The sequence below is a fragment of the Pyrgilauda ruficollis genome, unplaced genomic scaffold, assembly GCF_017590135.1.
Source record: "Pyrgilauda ruficollis isolate IOZ18807 unplaced genomic scaffold, ASM1759013v1 scaffold10, whole genome shotgun sequence".
Taxonomy (NCBI): Eukaryota; Metazoa; Chordata; class Aves; order Passeriformes; family Passeridae; genus Pyrgilauda; species Pyrgilauda ruficollis.
The window spans coordinates 13,849,985-13,872,559 of NW_024508101.1; the positions used below are offsets into that span (position 1 = coordinate 13,849,985).

The following is a 22,575-nucleotide window of genomic DNA, read 5'->3' on the forward strand; positions in this document are numbered from 1 at the left end:
AAACAAATTATATGATTTAATTGTGTGAAAAGCTGTTTGTCTCTATTTGCACAATATTTGTGAATTTGCAGGCAAATTTGGATTTGCAGGCAGATTTCAACACGTGTGTGTTTTGTTTGTCTGGGTGGATCAGGGGATTCTTGTCCGAGTTCTCTTCATGCGGAAGGATCTCCACTTCCGCTTAGTTGCCTGCTGGCATGAAAAACCTTTGCATTTTTGGAACTAATTCAAATCAGAGGTTTAAGCCAGTGGTTACTGTAATGTGTATTTCCAAGGGCTTAATGTCATGTGTCTCTAATGGCTTAAGGTGAAGTTCTTCTGAGATCCCTTAGTGACTGAAAGAAGATGGACTGCTAGTTTGTGTAAGGAAAAGCTTCCTCTTACACAACGCTGTGTCTCGTAGGGTGGCTTTTACTGCGTCCTTGAAGAAATCTCCTGTCATCATTAGAAACCCTTTGTGAGTGATTGAACTGCTGATTCTGTTTCCTTAGCTTACAAAGGGGTGATGGCTCAGACTATCCAGTAAAAACCTAAAATCATGTTAATAGTGCTGTTTGGCAGAGATGAATAAGTACTTTGTGCCTCTGTAGTTACACTGTAACAGGATGAGTAACAAATAGAGATTAGCACTTCACCAGGGCATGGTAGAAGCAGTAGAAGATGATCAAAGCAAAATTATGTCATCATGCATTTGGGGAAGGTTCCATGTCAACAATATTTTTATTCAATGTGGTACTACTGTTTTACAAACTTCATATTTTCACTTTGTTCTGGGATTCTGTCTTGACTTAAAAATGAGGCCAAGTCTGTTCTGTGCAGTAGATCAGACCTCTGGCATTTCTGTCTTCAGCAGCACAAGAGCTGTTCTGGGACAGCAAGTAACCTGCTCCATTCTCTGCAGAGCTGCTGATGACTTATGTGAGGAACTTTGCAAGCACTCTACAAACATTGGTTTTGCTTGGCTGGAGGCTGTAAGAATGATTTGCCTGTTGTACTAGATCTTAATATTTTGGTAGGGTTTTACTGTTCTTTTGTAGTTTGATTTCTTCAAACACTCTTACTATACAAAGACATTGTTGGTTTGCTGTATATCAGAACTTTGTAAAGCTGTAGACATGAGATACTTTATCCAATTGCACAGAGGCATTTTCATACTCTCAGACCAAGACTGGGTAATTGCCATTTTATTCTTATGGGAAATTACTGATTTTCACAGCTCTTGGGGGGAATCCTCCCATTTTTGGCAGAGTGAGGGAGGAAGCAAACTTCCATGGGCATTCTGGAAGGAGAGCAGATACAGTACCTTTCCTATATCTGCCTTTTCCTGTTCTCTGAGTGCAATGGAAGACATTTGGAGTTTGTTATTATTCTGTGAGGTTCCCCCCAATCCCAATCCTACCATTTTCATATTTCAGCTTTTAATGGGGAAATCTTTCCTCACTCCAGAATTTTTGTTCTCAAAATTATTCTGGCTACATAATGTGGTTCCAACCCCAAAAGAATACCAAATGCAAAAAGTTGGATATAATGCTGCCTCAAAACTTAAACCATTTATTTGTTGGGCATAAGACCCTAAAACAAAGATGATAAGAATGTAACTAAGAAACTGTGAGACATTATACCACTTGCAGTGGTAAATAGAAAAAAGGTATTCTTGTTTTCACTGTTATAAAGAATTAAGGAAAGCAAATAATCACCAAACATGAACAGATCAAGAAATTACCAAATTGAAAAGAGATTGTTTGACTTACAGTAACATATTTTAAAATTAGAATTACTCTTAAAAGGTAACAATTCTGAGATTATACTCCATACTTAATGTGCCATTATTATTTCTTAGTCTGGAATAGGTATTGCTGGGTATATTTGATCCTTGTTGAACTCTCCCTCTGGACACATGCACATTCTTTAGAGAGCTCAGATTATTTATTAATTAAATACTGAATCCCATTGACTTTTTTTTTTTTTTTAATGAACATAAACTTGTTTTCTCTTGTCTATGTTTTGTGGAAAGCATGTTAAACTCTATTTTAAAAAACGCATACAGTTCAGCCAGTAACAGTAATAACAGTCTAGTCTGAAGTTCAGTGCTTCCTTTCAGTCTGTAACGTGAGAATCTGGAGCTGTTAGTTAATAGTTTGCTTAATAATTAAGGAAAATTAGTCAAAGTTTTAAGCACTATTGAACTTACCTCCTGAAGTCTGCAGGAAAGATTCCTCTGAGCCTTTCTCATTTATAACTTTTCCCTTGTATCGGTGGTGTTGGTCTTGATAAAAAGGGTTTTTAATCCAAGCCAGTTCACTTGGGAGGTCAGGCAGGCTGATTTCCATGATACAGAAAAGACAGATGTTTAGCATAAAAGTTGGGTATTAAAATAAATGATCCTTGTTTGGTGTGGGGTTTTTGTGGTGGTGTGGTTTTTTCCTTGCTTCTTATTCCTGTCCAAGGTAAGAGTTAGTAATACAAAAATAATAGATTTTGGAGAGGTTAATACATATAAGTGGAAAACTCAGTTACAAAGTGCTGTCTTCTGGTCTTGTGTTGTTGATGAAAACAACTTGTATCCTGAACAGCAAAAGAGAAATGAGTTGCATTAGAAGTGTTTCAAAGAGCTCCTGACTGGTTTCAAAGCTGGTAAGGAAAGTCTCTTATCACACATGTTCCATTAAGTGTAACATATCTGTGATTGCTGAGGCTGCCTGGCTCTCCAGCAAGCACATTAACCCAGTGGTTTAGTCTGAGATAAGAAAGGAGCCTTTTCTTCATAGCAGAAGAAGCAATGCAAGCTGGGGGAGGGGAGGAATGACTGAAAACTGTAAAGAAGTTCTAAAAATACATTGTTTGACCTGAAAGATGGCACTCTAACTACAAGAGGTTTTCTTCTGTGGTTCAGGTTGCAAAGAAGCAATCCCTCTCCCTCCATATAATACTCAGGTGGCAGTTAAAGTGTTCCTGAGCTTGGGTGCTGCTTGGCCCCTGCTGAATTACTCCATGCTCCTGCTTCTGGGATTGTGCTGTGTGATGTGTTTGTGAAATGCCTTTAGGTATTAAAAACAACAGGAAAGGGAGGAACTTTTCCCATTCATTCTAATGGTTTGTAAGTCTCTGTGGCAGGCTAATATCTACATGTAGGAAATAAATATGAAGAATGTCAGTGATACAGAGGTGACTGACTGAGGAGAGGTGGCGTTTCACCTGACATTGCTAGTAGAAGAAATATGAGCTTTAAGAGAAAGAGCTTTATGTAATTTTGCCTCAAACTCTCTTTGAGGTGTACAATGATGTATATATGTGCTTTTCTTCTTGGAAGTGAGATGGGGTTGTTTTCCACGGTTACATTATAGGAGGGGTTTCAAAGTACGACTCCTTTTCATTCAAGAGTTTGAAAAACTCCACTTCCAGTTGTTCTGCTTCATTGTGTGGCAACATCTAAATTGGACCTGTAAAATAAAACTTTTGTCTCCCTTCTACCACCTCTTCCAGATAGTTAAGGGAAGTTTTAAGCAAATCATCTCTTTGAGTGTGTTGGGGATGTATTTGTACAAATGGCTAAACTGCCTGGGGGAAGGGAGAGACAGTGTCTGGAATTGCTGAAACTGGCAGTGCTGATGAGTCCCTGTGCACTTCCTCTGGCACACAGTTCCATTGTAAGTTTTCCTTTGCTGTGTGTCCCAAGCTTCTTGTTTGTGCTCTCTTATGCTCCAATGGCCTTTTGTGAAGCTGATGCAGAAATGGGATCAAGGATCTACTCTGGACTAGAATGTACCCAGTCGACATGAGGGAGAGGGGCTCCTTGGGGTACAATGGGTTAACAAAGTTGTGGGAATGAGAGGGTGAGGACACTGCCTCTTGCTGCTTACTTAAAATGAGTGCTGAGGTGAACCTGCAATTTGGGGATACAGCTTCATTTTATGTTGCCAAGGATGAGGCTTTCATCTCGCAGTGGCACTTGGCTATTCCCACTCTTAATCCAGATTATAGAAGAGTCCAAGACCTTCCTTTTGGTATTATTCAGCTGTTAGGCTTGAGCAGGAAGTCTTCCGTAATCCTTCTGTTCTCTCAAAAGCTCTTTGGTTTCCCATTTCAGTTTTAATCAGGTTTTAAGGATTGATTCAGACAAGTTTGGAGAGAAGTTGAATGTTGTGTTTAGATAAATATGGGTCAGTGTTTCTAACAAAAACTACATATGTCAGAGAAGAACATAGGTTACAAAAATGGATGACTTCTTTTAATTTTATGAAACCTGATTTGTCTGTGGTATGGGTTACTCATTATTCCAGGGGTGTCAAAATGCAGTGTGAATCCTACTGAAAGAATTGCTGCTGATGATGACAAAGTACTGAATGCTGCCCAGCATTCAGTGTAGAAAAGCTGGGTGGAAAAATTCAGCGGCTTCTGTTGGGTGAAACTCTTGCAAAACTGCAGTAGAAAGGTGTTGTCAGACATAGGAATATTCAGCTAATATTTATGCCAGGTGTAGCAAAAAATCAGATATTTTAGAAGAGCTGGTAAGAACCAACTCTGTGTTTGCTATAAGGATGTTCTGAATTGAAGCTGCATGCATGGAAGGAAGTGTATAGGAAAATATATATTAAATAGTAATAGTAATGCTGTTGGGACACACACTTCTGAGGAAGGGAGCTGAACTGGCAGCACAGGAGGGCTCTTGGGAAGAGGAAGGTGAACACTCCAGCCTGTGGACTGTACCTACATTAATGCCCAAGTTTTTTTTTGTAATCTGCTTTGCATCTTCGTGATACTGTGTAAAATTGTTTTGCAGTGACTCCCTGTGATTGCTTGCCAGTAGTACAAAGTGGAAAAAAGCCTCATTCTCTACACCAAACTGAGATTTGGATCTACTTGTGGTCTTGTCTAGGCCTGTTTCTGGCAGAATTTACTGTGACTTTTATCATTTGTCCCATTTAAATGTTATTATGAGTGCCATATTTTCATTTCTTCAGCCAGTATGCTTTTGAAGAGGCTTTCTCCTCTCAGCAGTTTGTCTGATAATGAAGTCTTTTCTTCAGTGCTAAAGTATGAGCTACTTCTTCAGTCATGTAGCAGTCTGGAAACTTTGTAGGTTTCTATGCAGCAGAAAATCCAGTTGTATTAAACTGCAAAGTTTAACAGAAGCATTTCATAAGCATTGGCCACACGTGTGAAGTGCTTTTTTATTGGCTTATGTCTTTTGTGCATTGATTTCTTTGTTAATGACTTGAAAAGCTTTGTTATGTATTACTTAAACTGGAACCTCTAAAGATACAAACACTCAGATTAATACAGCTGTTGTTTAATAAAAGAAAGAAAGTCAAGAATTTCAGTTTGTCATAGGATATTCTTCTAGAAATTGGATGTGTACCTGACTTCTTGAGGATTTTGGCCCAACAGAGTACACCTGGGATAAGTTGAAGGGCCAGAAATAGTTTGGTAAATAATTGCCCTCTTTGCCATGGCTTGACATTATTTTGTGTGGGCTTTGCTTAAGGTTTTTGAGTATCTTGTGGAGGAAAAAAAGTGAGTAAAGAAAGAAAAATGATTTCACTGTGAAATAAAAATCTACCTGTAACGGGAAATGGTTATGTAATTTTTTTCAAACAGTCCTTTCCTTCACTGTAAGTGTATTTATAATCAATGATTTCAACTACATAAAATCATTCACATGAACTGCAGTTATAAAGATGAGTTTTAAAAGGCTGAAAGCATTTTTCCAGAAATTAAAGTACTTTAATGGCAACTTGTGTAAAGTGTCCAATTGCCTTTGATGTTCTAGCACTTTATGCATTGACGAACTTCACAGGTGAACTAAGATTTAAAGTAATCTGCATCGTGGGCTGGATTCAGAATAATTCTGAAAAGAGTTGTGGAGCTTTGTGATGTTGGTGGAGCTGGAGGCAGTGGGGAGAGGAGCTGCTGTGTGGGGAAAAGGCCCTTGGGAGGGTTGCTGGGGAAGGAGCAGCTCGTGGCACTCCTGACAAAGTTTCTCCCTCTGATGGAGCCTCATTGGTCAAGCTCCAACTCTACAAACTTTCAATGGAATTTTACTTATTCTGAAACTAGAATGAGGCTGTCTTGCTGAGCTGGAACCCTTTTGCTCTCATTGCTTTGTCCTTGGTACCTTCAAAGAGCAGGGGTCACTGTGAGTGTAGTTTTAAGCTGTTCCATGAATGTGACTGTGTGGTGGGAGCTTTGGTACTGCTTCCTTCTGGAGAGGGAACCTCAGAGAGGCTCTGACTGAACTGTCATGCTATAATTCAAATGCTGATGCTGGTCTTTGAATTTGACAAATATAAAAATCAGTGTTTTTTTAAAATGGGTATTCCTTGGCCTAGCTTAAATGATAAAGTCAATTCAAAAGGGGAGGTTGCAACTGTAGTGAGAAGGCACCTTAAGGTTAAAACATTTTCCTGCCACTTTTATTTACAAACAGTATAAAGATTCTATAGTTCTTCCATTTAATCTGACTGAAGTTGTATTTGTGTTTGCACATGTGCTGTTTCTGATTACTTCATAAATAATAGGTGATGACACACAGTATTTCAGTGAAAACTGATAGAAATGTGTATGTTGCAGATCTGATGGACTCCTGGTTTTTTGCTGTTGATTTAATTACTTTTTTTGTCTTAAACTTGCTTTTTTTTTCTTGTTTTCTAGTGTCAATTTACAGTATTTGGTTTTATGACAAGAATGACTGTCATCGAATAGCAAAGCTCATGGCTAAGTAAGTACTGGGCCCTTATTATTCTGTAAGCCTTTTAGAGATTAAGTGTGTTTGGTTTTTTCCTCTCCTGAAAATGGAGGAATACAACATTCTTGCTCATACAAGTTTTTTTTTAACTAATGAAAATTACAGGTTTCTTTTTAAAAAAACCTGCAGCATTAAATTTTTCAGTTAAATAATTTAAAAAAAAATAGTTGAAGTATTAGTTGGCATTCTCCAAAGAAAGCAACTGTGTGCACTGTGTGTTATTTTATATTCTGTTTTGTATAGGGGTGCTGGCAAAAGATTTTCTAATGCAGAGAGTGTAATGAAATAAACTAAGGTTGGGGGTTGTTGCTTGTTTTGTGGTGAGCTGTTTTTTTCTTGGAGTTTCTGGTTTGTTTTGGTTTTATAAGCCTTGGGTGTTATTCCTGACAGAAGTGATTAAAGACTAGTAGGAGAACTGGGTAGAATTTTCTAGAATTATAGTGGGTTTAGGAGTGTAAGCAAAAATGTGAAATAATAAGAGCTTGGTGTTGCTAATTTCTGGATTTTTGGATAGTTCCTCTTGCTGAAATGCAGAGTGTATGTGTACTACCCAGGCTATCTTCTCATCCCTCATTCTCTGCTTTGCTCCTCTTTGCTATCACACTGCTTTCCTGAAGCCTCTTATCTCTTGCATGCCTTCAGCAGCATGTCAGGGCTTGCCAGTCAGGCCATCCTGAATACTTGCACAATTTAATTACATGGAAATATATAATGTTTAATTATATAAAAACTAGTCACAGTGTAGATATTTTAAGCTGAATTCTGATTTCTTAGTGTAGGGGGTTTGGTGTGGATTATTTTGGTGGGGTTTTTTTAAATTATTATTTTCACACAGAAGCAGTGAGAGAAAACACAAATTACAGACTGGTTTCAAGATCTCTTTCTAAATTATTTTTCCTTTTTTCTCACCCTGCTAACCCCATTTCCCACTTTTATTTTTTTCTTCCTAGTTATGTTAGATTTCTTACTGTTATTTGGTTTGTCTGTATCTAAGGATTAACTATAAGGATTAATGGAAAACAGTTGTGTGAAACTGACTCTTGGATGTTGTTACCAAAACAAATAACAGAACAGCTACTGTCTCTCCTCTTTATAAACAGAGCCTCAGAGGGACATGGCTTTCTCTTCTAATCTAAAAGCATTAGTTAATGTTTGAAGTGTGAGAGAGGGCTGAACCTGTCCAACTCTACCTTACTCTTATTCTGTCACACACAGCTGCAGTGCAGATCTAACTTTAGACAGCAAACCTTGAGTCCATTTGAACTGGTCTGGTCACTGTAGCACAAATGTTGGGCTACGGATACTTCAGGGGTCTTAAAAAGTGTGGTCAGGTAACAGACCAGTCTAGCAATGGCACAGCAGTCCATAAAGCACATTTACTCCTTTGGCTGGATTGCAATATTTACATTTTCTTCCAAGAATATTAATTTTGTTCTGTAGTTTTTTTGTCTTAGAGGTGGAAATTTGGATTTGCACTCTTTTGTTAAGGTGGAGTTTTTCTTAATCACTGATCAGAAAGAGTGCTGCTTTTATAATACTTCAGCACTTTAAAAACATAGCCATAAAAGGTTTCAAGGAGATTTACATTCTCTTCCCTACATTTAACTTGACCTTATTGTGCCAGACTGAGTTAACAAGATTGGAGGCCATCCATTTGTATTTTGGTGGCTTATCTTTGAAAAGAAAAGTAAATTAGGCTTTGTAATCACAGACTTCACTTCTCACATTCTCTCCCTCCCCTGCCCTTCTGTGAGGTTGTTCCAGGTGTATTTTCAATGCTGTAACTCCAGATATTCTTCAACAAACTGTCAGAGCAGCTACTGTGTCCCTGAAGGAATGTGTGCCTCTTCCACTATCTGATATAGTGGAAAGAAACAGCAGGCCTTGCTTAAAAAAGATTTAATTCTGGATTGCACATGGAGCATGTTCAGAGTACAGATTTGCAGTAGTTGACTTTTTTTCCCCGCCAGGAAGGGTATTTAGGTATTTGATTTACAGTTTTTTTGGGGTTTTTTTAATAATTCTAGAATTTTCTGAAATTAAAACATTTCATGGGAGTCAAACTCCTGATTTCAGAAACAATTAATTTGTGTCAAGCTGATTGCTTGAGGGATGGCCTTTCTAGGAGAAGTAGAACAGAAACTGGAGGGCTTCAAATATTTGAGAAAACTATTGCATTCTGACCTGTCAGTTTGTATGGGGAGTTATTTTCAGTTTAGATTGTAAGCTTGTTTTACCCTGTTTCAATAGTCAGACCCGAAGTGGCTTCTGAGATACAGGAAGCAGACTAGAATTGGGAAAGAATCTCAGAGTTCTGGGGATACAGTTTCACATTGTCTTCCATCAGCACCATGAAATGTTGAAATGCAACATGCACAAGACAGAAGATGGAGTTTGAGCTATTAGACAATTAACTAGATGGGAAGGGAATTTGTTATCCTTCAAAAAGAAAGTGAACTTTAAACTTTAAAAATGTAACAAACACTTCATAATGAACAAGAGAAAAATATTATGAACTGTTTTTCAGAAATTTTTAAGAAAAATTTCTGTGAATTGCCAGCACTCCTTGAAGGTGTTTTGCTGTGAGTTCAATAAGTACTGTTTTCAGGAGAGGATGTTTTATTGAAACCTTTTGGGCCAACTAATTAAGGCAAAATGAAAGTCTCAAGAGTGAAGCGTTTGCTTTGCCTGCCAGGCATCATGGGTGATTTCACTTTGCCCAGAATTTTCCCTTTAACTGAATTGTTTCTTTTTTTCTTATACAATTATGCTGGCACTTAGAGCAAGATAAGAGAATCAGAATGCTTTGCTTTCTCATCATTAGTTTTGGAGTTGAGTTTAGAGAAGTCCTAAGCCAGGACTGGTGACCACGTGAGATGCTAGAACAAAATGTTCTCTCAGGGTGTCACCATAGAAACACTTGTGGAGTATTGAGCTGCTTCATCCAAACGAGCACATGCTGCAGCTCTCAGAAATTATCAGGGTTACATTGGCCTCCCTATTGTGAGTTACCTTGCCAGGTGACTGCTGCTTACAGAGAAGGCTGGAAGTAATCAGGAGCTGGTTAAATAACCAGCTTGTATGATGAAAAACTGTGAAAGCAACATTGAATTATTAAAAGCCAAATCTAACCCTTTTTCAGCTACACTCTAGTGAAGTAAAGAAGCTTGGTAGCTAGAAAGCTGGGAAGAAACTTCCAAAACTTGAACTATTTCTTCCTCAGAAATGTAAACGTAGAGGTACATATAAATAATTATAGTCTGTAAAATCTAGAGTTTGTCCTGAATCCTAACTGACCCAAAGAAACTGGAGGCTGGAATGATTGACACTTTCTGTGATTGTTGTGATGGCACCTCTTGGCTCCCCCCTCAGCCATCAGTTCCACAGCATGAGAGTTCTCAAGTGACATGCTAGCTCCAGAGTTCTGCCCTGTTTACAGTGCTTGTTTTTTCTTAACATATTTGATTAATGGAGGCTTAAAAAAGAAGGGATTACAGGCTGGTGTGTGTTTATTTCAAGAGGATAAGCTTCAGCGCATTGCACAGCCATGTATATCTTGTGAACTGCGTATGGATTAGGAGTATATGCTGCTTTTACTTTTATTGATGAAATCACCAGGTACACATCAGCTTCTTACATCTCTTACCTGTCCTTCAGATTGAAGGTTTTGGATACTTGAGGCAGGAAGGGGTGGAGTAGAAATGGTGAATGAATCAGAGGCCAGAGGTAATGCAGGTAATTGGAATGACTGCAGGGCAGCTTGAAGAGGAAATGGTTTGCTGTTCTTTCCGGAGCCTTAGGTGGGGGTGTGGGGGGTGACTTGCTCTAAGTCCTCTTGCAGACTGATTCCAGAGACATCTGGTGTGAGCCAGCTCTCTTCTTTCCTACTGCCCCTCTTGCATAATGGTAGGCCTCATCCTGAACTAGAACTGTTTGGTAATAGATTTTGTTGAATGACATGGCTTGACTTGCCTAAATATGGAAAAATGCATGTTAGGAAGTAAAGAGTAGAAATTGTGTCTTAGTCTATGGTGTAAAACATGTGCTTTTTGTGTATCACATGCTTGGATGTCCACATCTCTCACTCTAAAAAAAGTCTAAACATGAGAGTTTTATAGGAGTAGTGTTTACTGTAGGCAAACTTTGAGAGAGACAGACCAGTGCTCTGTGAATAGGAGATAAATCGTGCAGACCATTTGACAGTTTGTCTTGTATGAACCTTGTGCAAATGAAAACTTGTGTAACTTTGGTCAGCTATGTGTTAGGCTTTTATTCAGGCAGAAAAATGGGTTAATGTGCTGGGAGTACTTTTTTCTTTACTGCTTTTTGCAAGATGTTAACTCTAGTTAAATTTTTAAATCCTGTTTCTCCTTTCCATTTACAGAGTGGTTGAACAAGAAGCTCAGAGGTCGCAGCAAGTTTCCCAGGACAGAAAAAGTCCCAGCAGGACCAATGGCTGCAATGAAAACAGGCCCATTGACATCCTAGAGATGCTTAGTAAAGCCAAGGATGAATATGAACGAGTAAGTAAATGTCTCTTTTCTGGAAACGAGTTTTTAGCACATCAGCTGTGCTTTGTTTAAAGGGTGGGCAGTGTCTGCAATAGTTCCAGCAGCCTTGTTTTCAGAGTGATTTGTTGTTCCCTCCCTCAGGAACACTGTACTAGGAAGCATTCTGTGATTTCAGGCAAGATGGATTGAATCCTGATCGTTAGATCCAACTTGAAGTGTAGCAGGGTGGGCCCATTTTATAATGGTTTCTCCTGCTGTGAGAAAATCTTGTCTCTGGGAATAGCACATAAAAATGATACCAAACAGCATCTGTCTCTTCTTAGTCTCAAAAGATGAACTGTGGTATTAGAGACTGAGGCATTCAGTTCATTTGTAGACTTTATGAAGTATATTTGTTACTAGCTGTAGACTAAGTGTAACAATACTGTTTCTTTGTCTTTCTGTTCTCCAGTTTATTACTTGTGTCCTGTCTACTGTTTCTCCCTTTAATAAAATAATTCATCTCAGAAGGAAAAGCCTGTTATCCTTTGCCAGTGCTAAATCCACGAGATTACATAATGAGGAATGTTAGTTCTCTTAGGAAAGAATTACTTTATATAGTCATGAGGACCAAATTCATACATGCAGGGTGAATATAAAGGTAATGTGTGGGAGATCCAAAAATGGAAGCAGAGATTCTGAACATGCCTCTTCCCCCAAGTAATAATACAGGAATGTGCCATAGTAAAGCAATGTGTGAGTATTGCATTGCAGAACCATGGTGTGGCTTCTGTGCCTGTGCTGCTGGGAGAAGAGGGAGCTCATTAGTACAGTGCTTGATTCCTTCCAGGAGTTGCTTGTGCTGCAGAGTTCCTTTGAGTACTTGAAACTGAATCTTTGTGAGATTCTGGATGGTTACAATACAGTGTGGGGTGAGGAGAAGAGAGTAAGCATGTAGACTAAACCTTGTATGAGCCAACTTAACCTGTCACTGTCTGATGTACTGAGGTCAGGGCAATGTGATGAACAATACATTGTCTTTGACCCAGGCTAGATACTCATTCCTGGATATCACTCCTACATTCTTTCAATGCTTTAAAATACAGATGAAAACAAAATTAATTCCAAATATGTGTCAGTGCTGTTTGGGGAGAAGGTGTCTCTGTATGAAGGCCAGCATTGTGCAGGTTGCAGCTTTTGTGAGATCACAGAAGGAAACATCACAGTATGATTCATCTTTCAGTGTTGTATCAATCAAAACAGATTTGAAGAAATCGAAGTCTTTTTGCAAAGAAGGGAAAAAACCCATACCACAGGAATGCACTTCTTTGGTAGTACCCTCCTGGGTGTGATGAAGCCTTTCTCTCTCTTTGTCCTTGCAGTATTGGATAATGCATATTTCCAACAGATGGCTTTTGGATGACTTGGGATATTCCAGCTTCTCTTCTAATTTTCAGATCTTCTACATATGAGAGTACTGAAAAGCTTTTGCTAGAAACAAAGTTCCTAAACATCATGGATGAAGCTCTGTAGACAAGTGAAATTCTGATGAACAGGAACAGATAAAGATATTTTAATGGACAGACGCCATCTGTGGTGCCAGTAGTACAGCAGTGAAATAGGCAGGGCATGGGCTACAGCAGAGCTACTTTAAAACTGGGGGGTTTGTATCTTTATTTCTTCTTATTGTTGTGTATGTGTGTGTTTGTTTCTTGATATTTTTAGAACACCAGGGAAACTGGAATAATTACTTCATTTCCTTTTTGTGTGTACATGAACCATAAATGATCCTGTCCGTGGTGATCCCACAAGAGCCTGTGGTGATTGTAGCGCTGTGCAGTTGTCAGAAAAGCAGATCTGAACAATGTTGGTCACGTTTCAAGCAAACTTCTTTGGAGAATGTTCTGTTGACCGACTCAGCTTTAGCAACAAACCCCTGGCACATTTTGGAGCTCATGTAGCCAATGTGTGCCAATATTAATGTGATGAAATAACCAACTTGTTTGGAAGATGCCTTCTTGAGAGACCTTTACTGACTTATTTTTTTTAAATAATTGTATGGCACTTGATATTTATGCATGAATTTGTATTTAGGAGCAGAAAGTACTTATCTGCTGGTACATTCCAGATGGATCATACAGTAATCCTTGTGTGCAGCCCACATGAGATTGGCAGAGTGTCAGCATGAGAAGGGGGCAGAGGGAGTGAAAAAGAGATTTATGAAGGTCTGAGTGCTTTAATCTAGGATTCCAAATCAGCTTAATCCTTCAAGTACACACTACATCAAGCCCATATGTGAAAATGAATGAACTCAGATTTTTGTTTTAAATGAAGTGAATGGATGCTTTTATAGTGTCGTTTTGTGTTTGTATTTCAGTTTGAGCAGGGAAACATACTGCAGCTTATCCTCTAGTGAAAAGAAGACTCTGCCTTTCCTGATTTTATAACTAAAAGGCCTCCAGCCTTTCAGGCACAAGGAGTTTTGACCTTTAAGTTAGTGGCTAAAAGTCAGAAAGATGCGAGAGTCTGCTTCTCTCCTGTGTCCTTAAATGGCAATATATAAGCTTGATTTTGTATTTATTGCTTTCAATTAGGATTTGAAAACAAAAGAATAAAGTTCAGAATAAAGGTTGCTTTTTAATCCATTGCTAAAAAGTTTAACCCATATTTTACTGCTTTGAGTAAGATACCAGAGCAATCACCCTGTGTTGTACCAATGGTTGAGCTCTATCATATGCATCAGGTGTAGTTTACCCATTGAAAGGTGGATTATTCTACAGTCTGGGTTTTTCTGGTGATTTTAACAGTAATAGAATATCTGTATTTGGGTTTTTTTATGTTTATTAAAGATGAAAATCAGATCCATCTGAAACATACTGTGTTATAATGCAACTCTCTTGCCTGGTTTTGTCTTGTTCACAGAAAACCAAATTAATGCCTGAAGATAAATGTACATGGTTGGTTAAATCTGGTGGAAGTAAATCAGTGACTAGCTGTCTTTCCATCCACTTAGAGTGCTTTTTGACAGGATTTTTTTTTTTTCTAAGCAGTTGTAGTTTGGGTCCTGATTGAATGAAGTGTAGCAGACTTCTCTGTTAGCAGCCAATGCAGATACAGGATGTGAAAAGCCTACCTTTTCTTTAATGTATCATTTTTGTTCTTGGTGAAAAAGTATAAAATCAGTTGTATTTTCTTGTTGCTTTTCTTATAATAATAAAGAGTAAAACTTTTATGACTGCATACCAGATTCTGGATGTCTTGGTATGATTTTTATTTCCTAAGATTTGTGAATTCCACTGTGTCTTACAAAAATCAGTGCTTTGTACATCATCCGTATTTCAGTCCCAAGTGTCATGTAAACAGGACTGTATAGTGGGTAAATGTAGACTGAAACTCATGTATTGATATTAATTTTTTTTTTCATTTTTTTCCCCTCCTCAGAATCAGATTAGTGACCTAAGTATTGTATCGAGTTCTGGAATGCAACAGAATTCAAATCCTCCAAAGCCAGAAAGCACAGAGCCTTCAGAACCGAAACCTTCATTACAAGTGCAAGAGCAGGTATGTTTCATCCAACCCTAATTGAGGGGTTTTTTTTTCATGTAGTACTTTGTTTTGGTAAAATTGATTTTTTTTCTTAAGATGCTTTCAGTGTTTGCCCAATGTATTATCTCTAAAAAATGAGTTTGAAGACTTTTAGAATCCTAAGTTCTGTCTTTTGATTTAGCATTTTAAAAATAAGAGGCTGTGTCCACACTAATGTGAATATCCATGTTTAAATGGGCCATCTTGGCTTCTAGAAGAAGTCAGTCTGTGATAATGTGTGGGATTACTTGGACAGACAGGAAGCAAGAACAGCTGACCATGCCTGGTGGTCAGGTCTTTCACTCAGGAACTCAAGCCCTGGTCTTCTGTCTCAGACATTTACTGAAGGGTTGTCTGTGCTTCAGAGCCACAGCTGTGGTCCTGCACAAGGAAGCTGGGGCTTCACACAAGACTTTGTAGAGATAAATTTAGAGAAAAAAGTAAGTGAACAGTGCAGTACCTGAATTGCCTGTAGCAAGGAGGTGCCGTGGGCCTGCTTGCAGTGCCACCCAGTGGGCACGGGACAGACACTGCTGGTGCTCCTCGGAAGTGCCCCATGGAAAACTCCTCTCCCTGCCGTGCTTCACTGGGGTGCTTCTGATGCGATGAATCACTGTGCCCGAGAAGTGGAATTCCCTAGGAAAATGTGGGCAAATGTGGCACTTAGTACTTGTAAATAAAATACACAGTTTGGAGGAGTAATTGTAGTTCCTAGTTTAGGTTAGAGCTGGGGCTGGCGGGCAGGAAACTGATTTAGGGGTAGGGTAGTAACAGTTAATGAACTAAAATGAGGGGGGGAAGTTTGCTGGGATTATTTCTATCCCAGCCCTTCCAGCCCCTGAGCAGGTCCTCTGTTTTTGGGTCAATGATGGAGTGACCCCTGGCAGCCAGCTCTGTTTGCTGCATGCCATGTCTGGAGACCTGGCACCAGGGCTGCCTGAGGCTTTGCTTTCAAAGCACATATTTTCTTTGGGTCATTCCATGTAGACTGTCCAAAATCAGCTGAAATGCTCCACCTGACAGTGCATGGAATTGCAGAACAGGAACCAATCAACTAGTAAAGGAAAAACTGGAAAGATAAGATTCTAACAAATTGCTCTGAAGTAATTAAAGTAGAACATGTAAAATGTCATATTTTTACTTCTGTTGTGCTATTTAAAATAGTACTGCAGAGGTATTGGAAAAGATTAATTGGGTAACATAAGTGATAGTTCTATAAAGCCAGTTAACTGGGTTCAAATATATCTCAAATGTGTTGGTTCTGAGTCACATTTTTAGTAACATGGACAACTGAGAGACTACTGGAAAAACATTCTGTTTCAACTATAAAAATATACATTTTTCATCTAATTAAAACAGATGGCCATTGAAATAAAAAAATAGTGTGCATATGATAAGTACAGTGAGATTGCTAAATTCCCTCCAAAATGTCACACTTGCATGTTGATTAACTTCATTTCATGGTAAAGATACCACACATTTGGGAATAAAAATAAATGTCTCCTGTATGATATTGTGTAGTTAAGTGTTGTATCTTAGCAATTCAAAATTAAAATAATTTGTATCATGAAATGCTTCTGTGCCAGCAGTCTGCAAAACTGAACCAGACCACTGGTATTGAACCATGGATAAGCAGAGCTGGGACTACAAAGCTTAATTTATCTGAAATCATTTCTGGAGAAACCCTCTGAGCAGCAGCATTCTATTTCTGTGAAATAAAGTGATCTTGTGGCCTTTATGCAGCCTCTTGTGATAAAGGTCTTCATAAACACACTGGGTTGATGAAATGCTCAAGGTACACCTCAGCCAGACAAGCAAAAGAGGTGTTTTATACTCCATGCTGGAAAGTAACTTGATGTTTGAGACTGTCCAGTCTGACTTGGATCAGGGCATGGTAGAGATTTCAGTTTATTACTTGACTATTGTAATGTATTAATAAAGGAAGGCTGGTCAATTAACTATACTGAAGTGAACAGCTGAGTTTGAAATGATCTGGAACAGTGATTTTTCTCTTAATGGAATCTTTATGGTTGAAGGATGGGTCTCCAGAACAGTAGAATCAGTGGAAAAAAGTAAGAACAACTTTCTAGGAAAATATTCCTAACATAACTAACAAGATTTATAAACTAAAGCATGTCTCAGCCCCAAAATGAAAGGGTACCTGTCTTTAACTAGCTAAAATTGAATAACAGTGACAGTAGAGATGAGGAACCTGGGTAAAAGACAGTGTGACTTCAAGCTCAAGGGGCTCTTGTTGGGCTATTTGTGGCACCTGTGCTGCTGTGCCTTGGCTGCTGTGCTGTCCTGTTCTCTGTGCTGGGGAAATCAAAGCCAGCAGAGCAATGTCATGGTGCAGTGGTTGTCATTGTGAAGTAGCATCTTTGTTTAGACATACCATCAGAATAACACTGGAATTGTGCTTCAGGCCATTCAGTCTTCTGAACAGAATGTTGTATTTCAGTCCAGCTGTTTTACATAACTTCTGATTCTGTGCAACCTCAAAAAAAAAAAAAAAAAAGAAAATTTTGAGATCACTGGTGTTAATAGCTGTTTCTTTTCTCTTTACTGAAACACATTTTAAAATATTTTCAGCAAAATATATTCTTAAAACCATGTTTTTCTAACAATATCAGTGGTGTAGGCTAGATGTAATTTTTTGGGAGAGACTAAAGGGCTGGTAGATGTATCTGTGTACATATAACACACTTTTCAAGGAGATACATATTTAGGTTTATAGAAATTCTCTTACCTGTTGTAACATCTACTGCACTAGGGCTAGGAAAACTGTCTAGGCATGTATTGCTAGTTCAGTTGTGCAGTTTCTGCATTTCATGTTCCTTTCCCATCTTTAAGAGCATTTTTAACTATTTCCAATTCTGTAAATTCTCTGAGGATTTTTCCAACATGTATGTTTTTCCCTCCACTTCCCTAAAGTGCCTTGTGTAGTTAGGGCTGATGCATGATAGCAGGTGCCATGTTCCTGACAGAATCCATAGCCATCCCCCTTCCTGACTGCTACTGTGGAGACTGTCCTGAGATGGCCATAAGGAAAAGCCATACACAGCCAGGATGTTCCTCACAAATTAAATTAATTTTAAAATTCCTATGAATAGGGCACCCTTGGTATCCAAACTGTATTCTACATGCATTTGACCTAGTTGTCTCTCCTAACTTCCTTGAAAATATAATAGACTGTGTGAGCTGCACAGTGCTGTGTCTAGTTCTAAACTGAAATTTTCTTCTCCTTTCTTTTTAGCCATTTCAGTCAAGGCAGAAGCATCTGACTTTGGAGGAACTGTTTGGAACCTCTGTCCAAAAGGAACAGCCTGCAGCTCCATATCCCACTCCAGAGAGAATGGAGAAGCTGCAGACAGAGGCATCTGCCAGAGAGCAGCACAGTTTGCTTTTGCCTTTTTCCTTTGACCAGTCACCAGTAATGCAACAATCCCTGGGGAAATGTGAAAGTCCGAGCGTTAAGCCCAGTGCCAGCCAGCAGGACTGTTTGACACCTATGATAATACCTCCAGCTTCAGTTTCCCAGCCTGATCTGAAAAACGCTTCAAGCTATTCAGTTCGTTTAAGCCCTGTTCTTAATTCAGCCTCGACAATGGAAGCTGCCCCTGCTCAGATGCTTCCTGGCCTCAAACAAAGCAACAGTATAATGCAAGTTATGCAGCAAGCTGCCAAGCCCATATCCCCACTGGTGAATCAGCCGCCATCTGAAGTGAACCACGCTCCACAGAATCTAATGGCTGGCCAAAGCCAGCTCATAGCACCCTTGACTGCAGCAAACACAGGGACTGTCTCAAATGCATCTCATACAAGTGTTGATCTTCTCCAGAAACTCAGGTTGACCCCACAGCATGACCAAACACAGCAGCAGTCTCTCACTAAGAGTCCCTTAACACCAAACATCTCTGCCTCGGTTGGCCAACTTGCAACACCAGAAAGCTTCAAAGAATCTCACAGTAAGCCATCAGCCTTGAACAGCAAGATAATCTCTCCCCTTCAGGTATTCTGTGGGCTTTGATATCCATGAAGCTTTAGACTACTTGTGTTTTTTCCCTTGAAAATTGTGCTGTTATATATTAGCCATTTGAAAATAATGGAGGATTTGCACTGTGTGGTATTGATTGAAATTAGAAATCCAGTTCCATTAGTTTTGTATCATTAGCATCTACTGTCAGTGACAGACCTGTCTCTAAGGAGAGGTGTTTCAAACTGCTGCTGTTAGTGGGTGAATAAGTCCTAAAGATTGCATCTTGTGTCAGAAAAGTACTGCTCAGAGCTGGGGATCTGAGAATGGATGGAAGGTTGCGGGCTGAAGCACTGTGATGAGAGATGATGTGTGGAAGTCTACAATACAATTAACATTGCCTTTTTCTGATTATTTTGCTTTGAGTGTTTTGTACTCCTTACGTTTTGGCCCACTTCTTCTATGGGTACCTATGGGCTACATGGAGATATGGCTTTATAGGTTTGCCATAATATTGAAAGCATAAAACATCAATTCGGATTTTTCTCTTTTTCCAGCTTCCCATTGATTATATCAGTTTTACAAAATTGATTGAATTGTATCTAAAATCTTGAAATTTGCATTTTTGTGGCTTTCTTAAAAACAGAGAACCACCTCTGGAAACTGAGCTGTGGATGGTAACCTGTGAATTTTGCTTTTTTTTTTTTTTTCTTAACTCAGAATGTTCAACAAAACAAGGAAGCAGAAGTATTTCCACAGCCGAAAACTTTGTCTAAAGCAAGTCAAGTAAGTGGATAAGTACCTCTGCTAATCAGTCTCAGAGGTTTTCTTAGGGGGAAGGAACCCAGCTGCAGCACCCAGTTGATATCTCAAATAGTCACTGCCCATATTGAAGGAGCTGTTATGAAACAGTACTGGAGGAAGGGGGAGTTGCTGTCAATGCACTGCTCTTGTACAGTCACTCTTACTGTTGGCTCTAATGCAGAAATGAAAACACATTTTGGATTTGCAGCCCTGCACTGAATTTGCACCATTTGAACTGGGATTTTTTATGTTGCAAGCAGGAGTACTAATGCCATAGTATTGTAGTAGGGTACATTAGCTTTGGCCCAACCTTAAGCACCCCAGAGGCTTAAAATGCAATCCTTGCCTTGCTGTGTCTCAGTTTTCTTGAGAAACCTTGTATCTTATGAACTGATACAAAGCAGAAAAAAAAGAAGATGGAGAAAAAGAATAACCAGTAATTGCTACTGCAAAATTTGTGATAGCAAATTTTAGCGAGCTAAAAGCAGGTTTTAACTTCTTAGAACTGCCTTGAATAACAGTTTAAAATAATGTCAATATTAAGTTTCGGGTTACAGTTACAAAATAACTTGATAATAGTCAAGTGTTCAAGAGCTGGTTTTAATTACCTTTTTGTTATGTATTCATTTTAGGACACCATCTGTATTTTATTTCTGCTTTTCCCTTATGCACCCACTCCTTTTTCAGATCTCTTGCCTCATTCTTGTCAAACTTGCTCTCCATGAAAGCAGCTTTAGTAGCATGCCCAGGTCTGATTGTGAAGGCAAAAAAAATGGCCCTACTTGAAGTAAGATGCTGTTTTAGCTACTGGGCTGCTATAAAATAAGCTCTACAGTCTGTTCATGACCCAGTTAGTAAATAATTACCTAATTAAAAGCATTTTTATATGGATTTGGGAATTTTAAGAAGCATGTGCATGTTGTATAGTAAACTGTCAGTTTAAACACATTGTCTTCAGCTGAAATCCCACGCTGTGAGTCTTCACAGTTTTGACTACAAGAAGATCAATTTTCTAGTTCTGCTGTTGTTGATGTTATTTTATACACATTAACTTTAGATGGCTTTGGAGGGCTTTTTCCTCTGAAGTTTGTTGGTTATCCAAGGGCATCTCTTTCTGCTGACATATCAAATGTCTTTACAAATTTAGTGTTGCTTTTCTTTGGAATGAGATGGGCTTATTTATTTTCTTTTTTTTTCATCACATTGGTCATCCTGGAAGCCTGAGCAAGACACAGATTATCAGCCTGAGTAGCAATTGCAGTTATCAGGAGATGGCAGAGTTACTCAAAGAGGATGTTTATTTTTGTCCAGTTGATGCAAATGTAATAGTCCTATAAATGTGCAATTTATGTTTAAAAGAAAAAGTAGTAAAGGCAGTTTGTGCATTTTTGTAGCAAAATGGAGACAGACCTGTGGAATGATGAGCTGGGAAGATGGTCCTCAAAATATTTCCATCCTACATCTCCCCAAGGGAAAACAGAACAAGAATATTTCAGTGTATTCCAATGCTTTAGTTATAATTCAGCAGTTTCTTTAAATACGTTTGAGATGCACTTCAAATTTGAAGTAAAGTATTTGTGGGAGACCATAGAATTGGGGGGGTGCCGGAAGCAGGACTGATCTTTCTGAAAACTCTGACGAAAAATAATTTGCACACAGCTACAGGCTCCTTTGGTTTCTTAGGTGAAAAGCTCAACTTTCCTTGTATGTGTTCTCTTCTAAAAATTCTGGAAGGTAGCAACCACATGAGTAGGAAGGAGTCTGCATACAAGAATATTTAAGGCTGCTACCTTCTTCAGCTCTGAAAATGAGAAGTACTATTGGTACTAATACTGATCTTCATAGGTAGATATTTCTTGATTAAGAGCAGCTATTCTGCAATATCTGACTGAATAATTGTGGCTGCAATTTATTTCATTTGCTTTATGCTTATCTCTCCAGCCTTTACAGCGTCATTCCCTCTTACTGAACACAGTGCTTATTAATTTTCTGTTTTTACAGGTTGCACCTCCACAGTTTGTTACAGCCACAACGACAGTAACACCTTCAGTGCTCTTGTCTCCAAGTGTGTTTCAGCAATCAGCTACAAAAGTTACTGAAGTGGAGAATAAAGCCAGTTCTTCTTCGCCTTTAACACTTGGAACAACAGAAATTCAGACTACACCTCCTACTGTTCTCAGTAGGTCTCAGCTTCAAGAAGCACTGATACATCTAATAAAGGTAGTGTCTATACAGAGCTCAGAGTTTCTGAGGGATGGGGTTCCAAGCACAGAAGGCAGCGCTGACAAATTCTGTACCCCTGTAACTCCTTTTGCCCTGAAAGATTACAAAAGATGTTCTTTTCTGTTGGAAGGGGCAGATTACTCCACACTGTACACAGAGTATGGCACAGCTTGCTCCTTTTGGTTGGTGTGTCCTTTCACATCCATATGAATTTGTAGACAAGTGAGGAATAACTTGCAGTAGTAGAAGCTGGTATGGGGTGGGAGTTGATTTTGCTGTCTTTTGAAGTGTTCCACTTCCTCAAGGAAGGATTTCCTGTTTTCAGTTCCCTAGAACCTTTCCTCATCTTTACTTTTAGTGTGTTTCTTTGAAATGGAAATTGCCAAGTTTTAGCTCTGCTATTTTTAGGGACTAAAAAGTTCTGTTTAATTAAATCTGTGATGTTGGGAGCAGCTGTGCATTAAGATGATTTTGACCTCTAATGTCATGGTGAAGTTGCCATGAATGACAGTTATTTCTTAGCTCAGGATTCTCTTGCTCACTCCATACTGGTGCTAGTAGAGCTTATACCCAAAATACAAGTGTAAAAATAACAAACAGCATCTTCCCAGTGACCAAGTTGTTAGGACCAAAAAGGTCATTACCAGATCCCATCATTAGGTTGCCTGATTTATCTGTTCCATTTTACATAACCTTTTCTTCTACTGGTGTGTATGGGTTTTCTAATTAAAGACTTAAACTAATCTTGGAAC

General features: G+C 38.8%; 1 protein-coding gene across 1 annotated transcript in view; it reads left to right on the forward strand.

Annotated features, from left to right (window-relative positions):
- Positions 1-22,575, forward strand: part of DCP1A (decapping mRNA 1A) — a 32,159-nt gene that overhangs the window by 4,937 nt on the left and 4,647 nt on the right. Inside the window, exons 4-9 of the mRNA XM_041463867.1 lie at positions 6,652-6,718; positions 11,130-11,268; positions 14,677-14,796; positions 18,077-18,832; positions 19,517-19,582; positions 21,602-21,820. Of these exons, the coding sequence (XP_041319801.1) occupies positions 6,652-6,718; positions 11,130-11,268; positions 14,677-14,796; positions 18,077-18,832; positions 19,517-19,582; positions 21,602-21,820 (1,367 nt within the window). The remainder of the gene's footprint in view (positions 1-6,651; positions 6,719-11,129; positions 11,269-14,676; positions 14,797-18,076; positions 18,833-19,516; positions 19,583-21,601; positions 21,821-22,575) is intronic.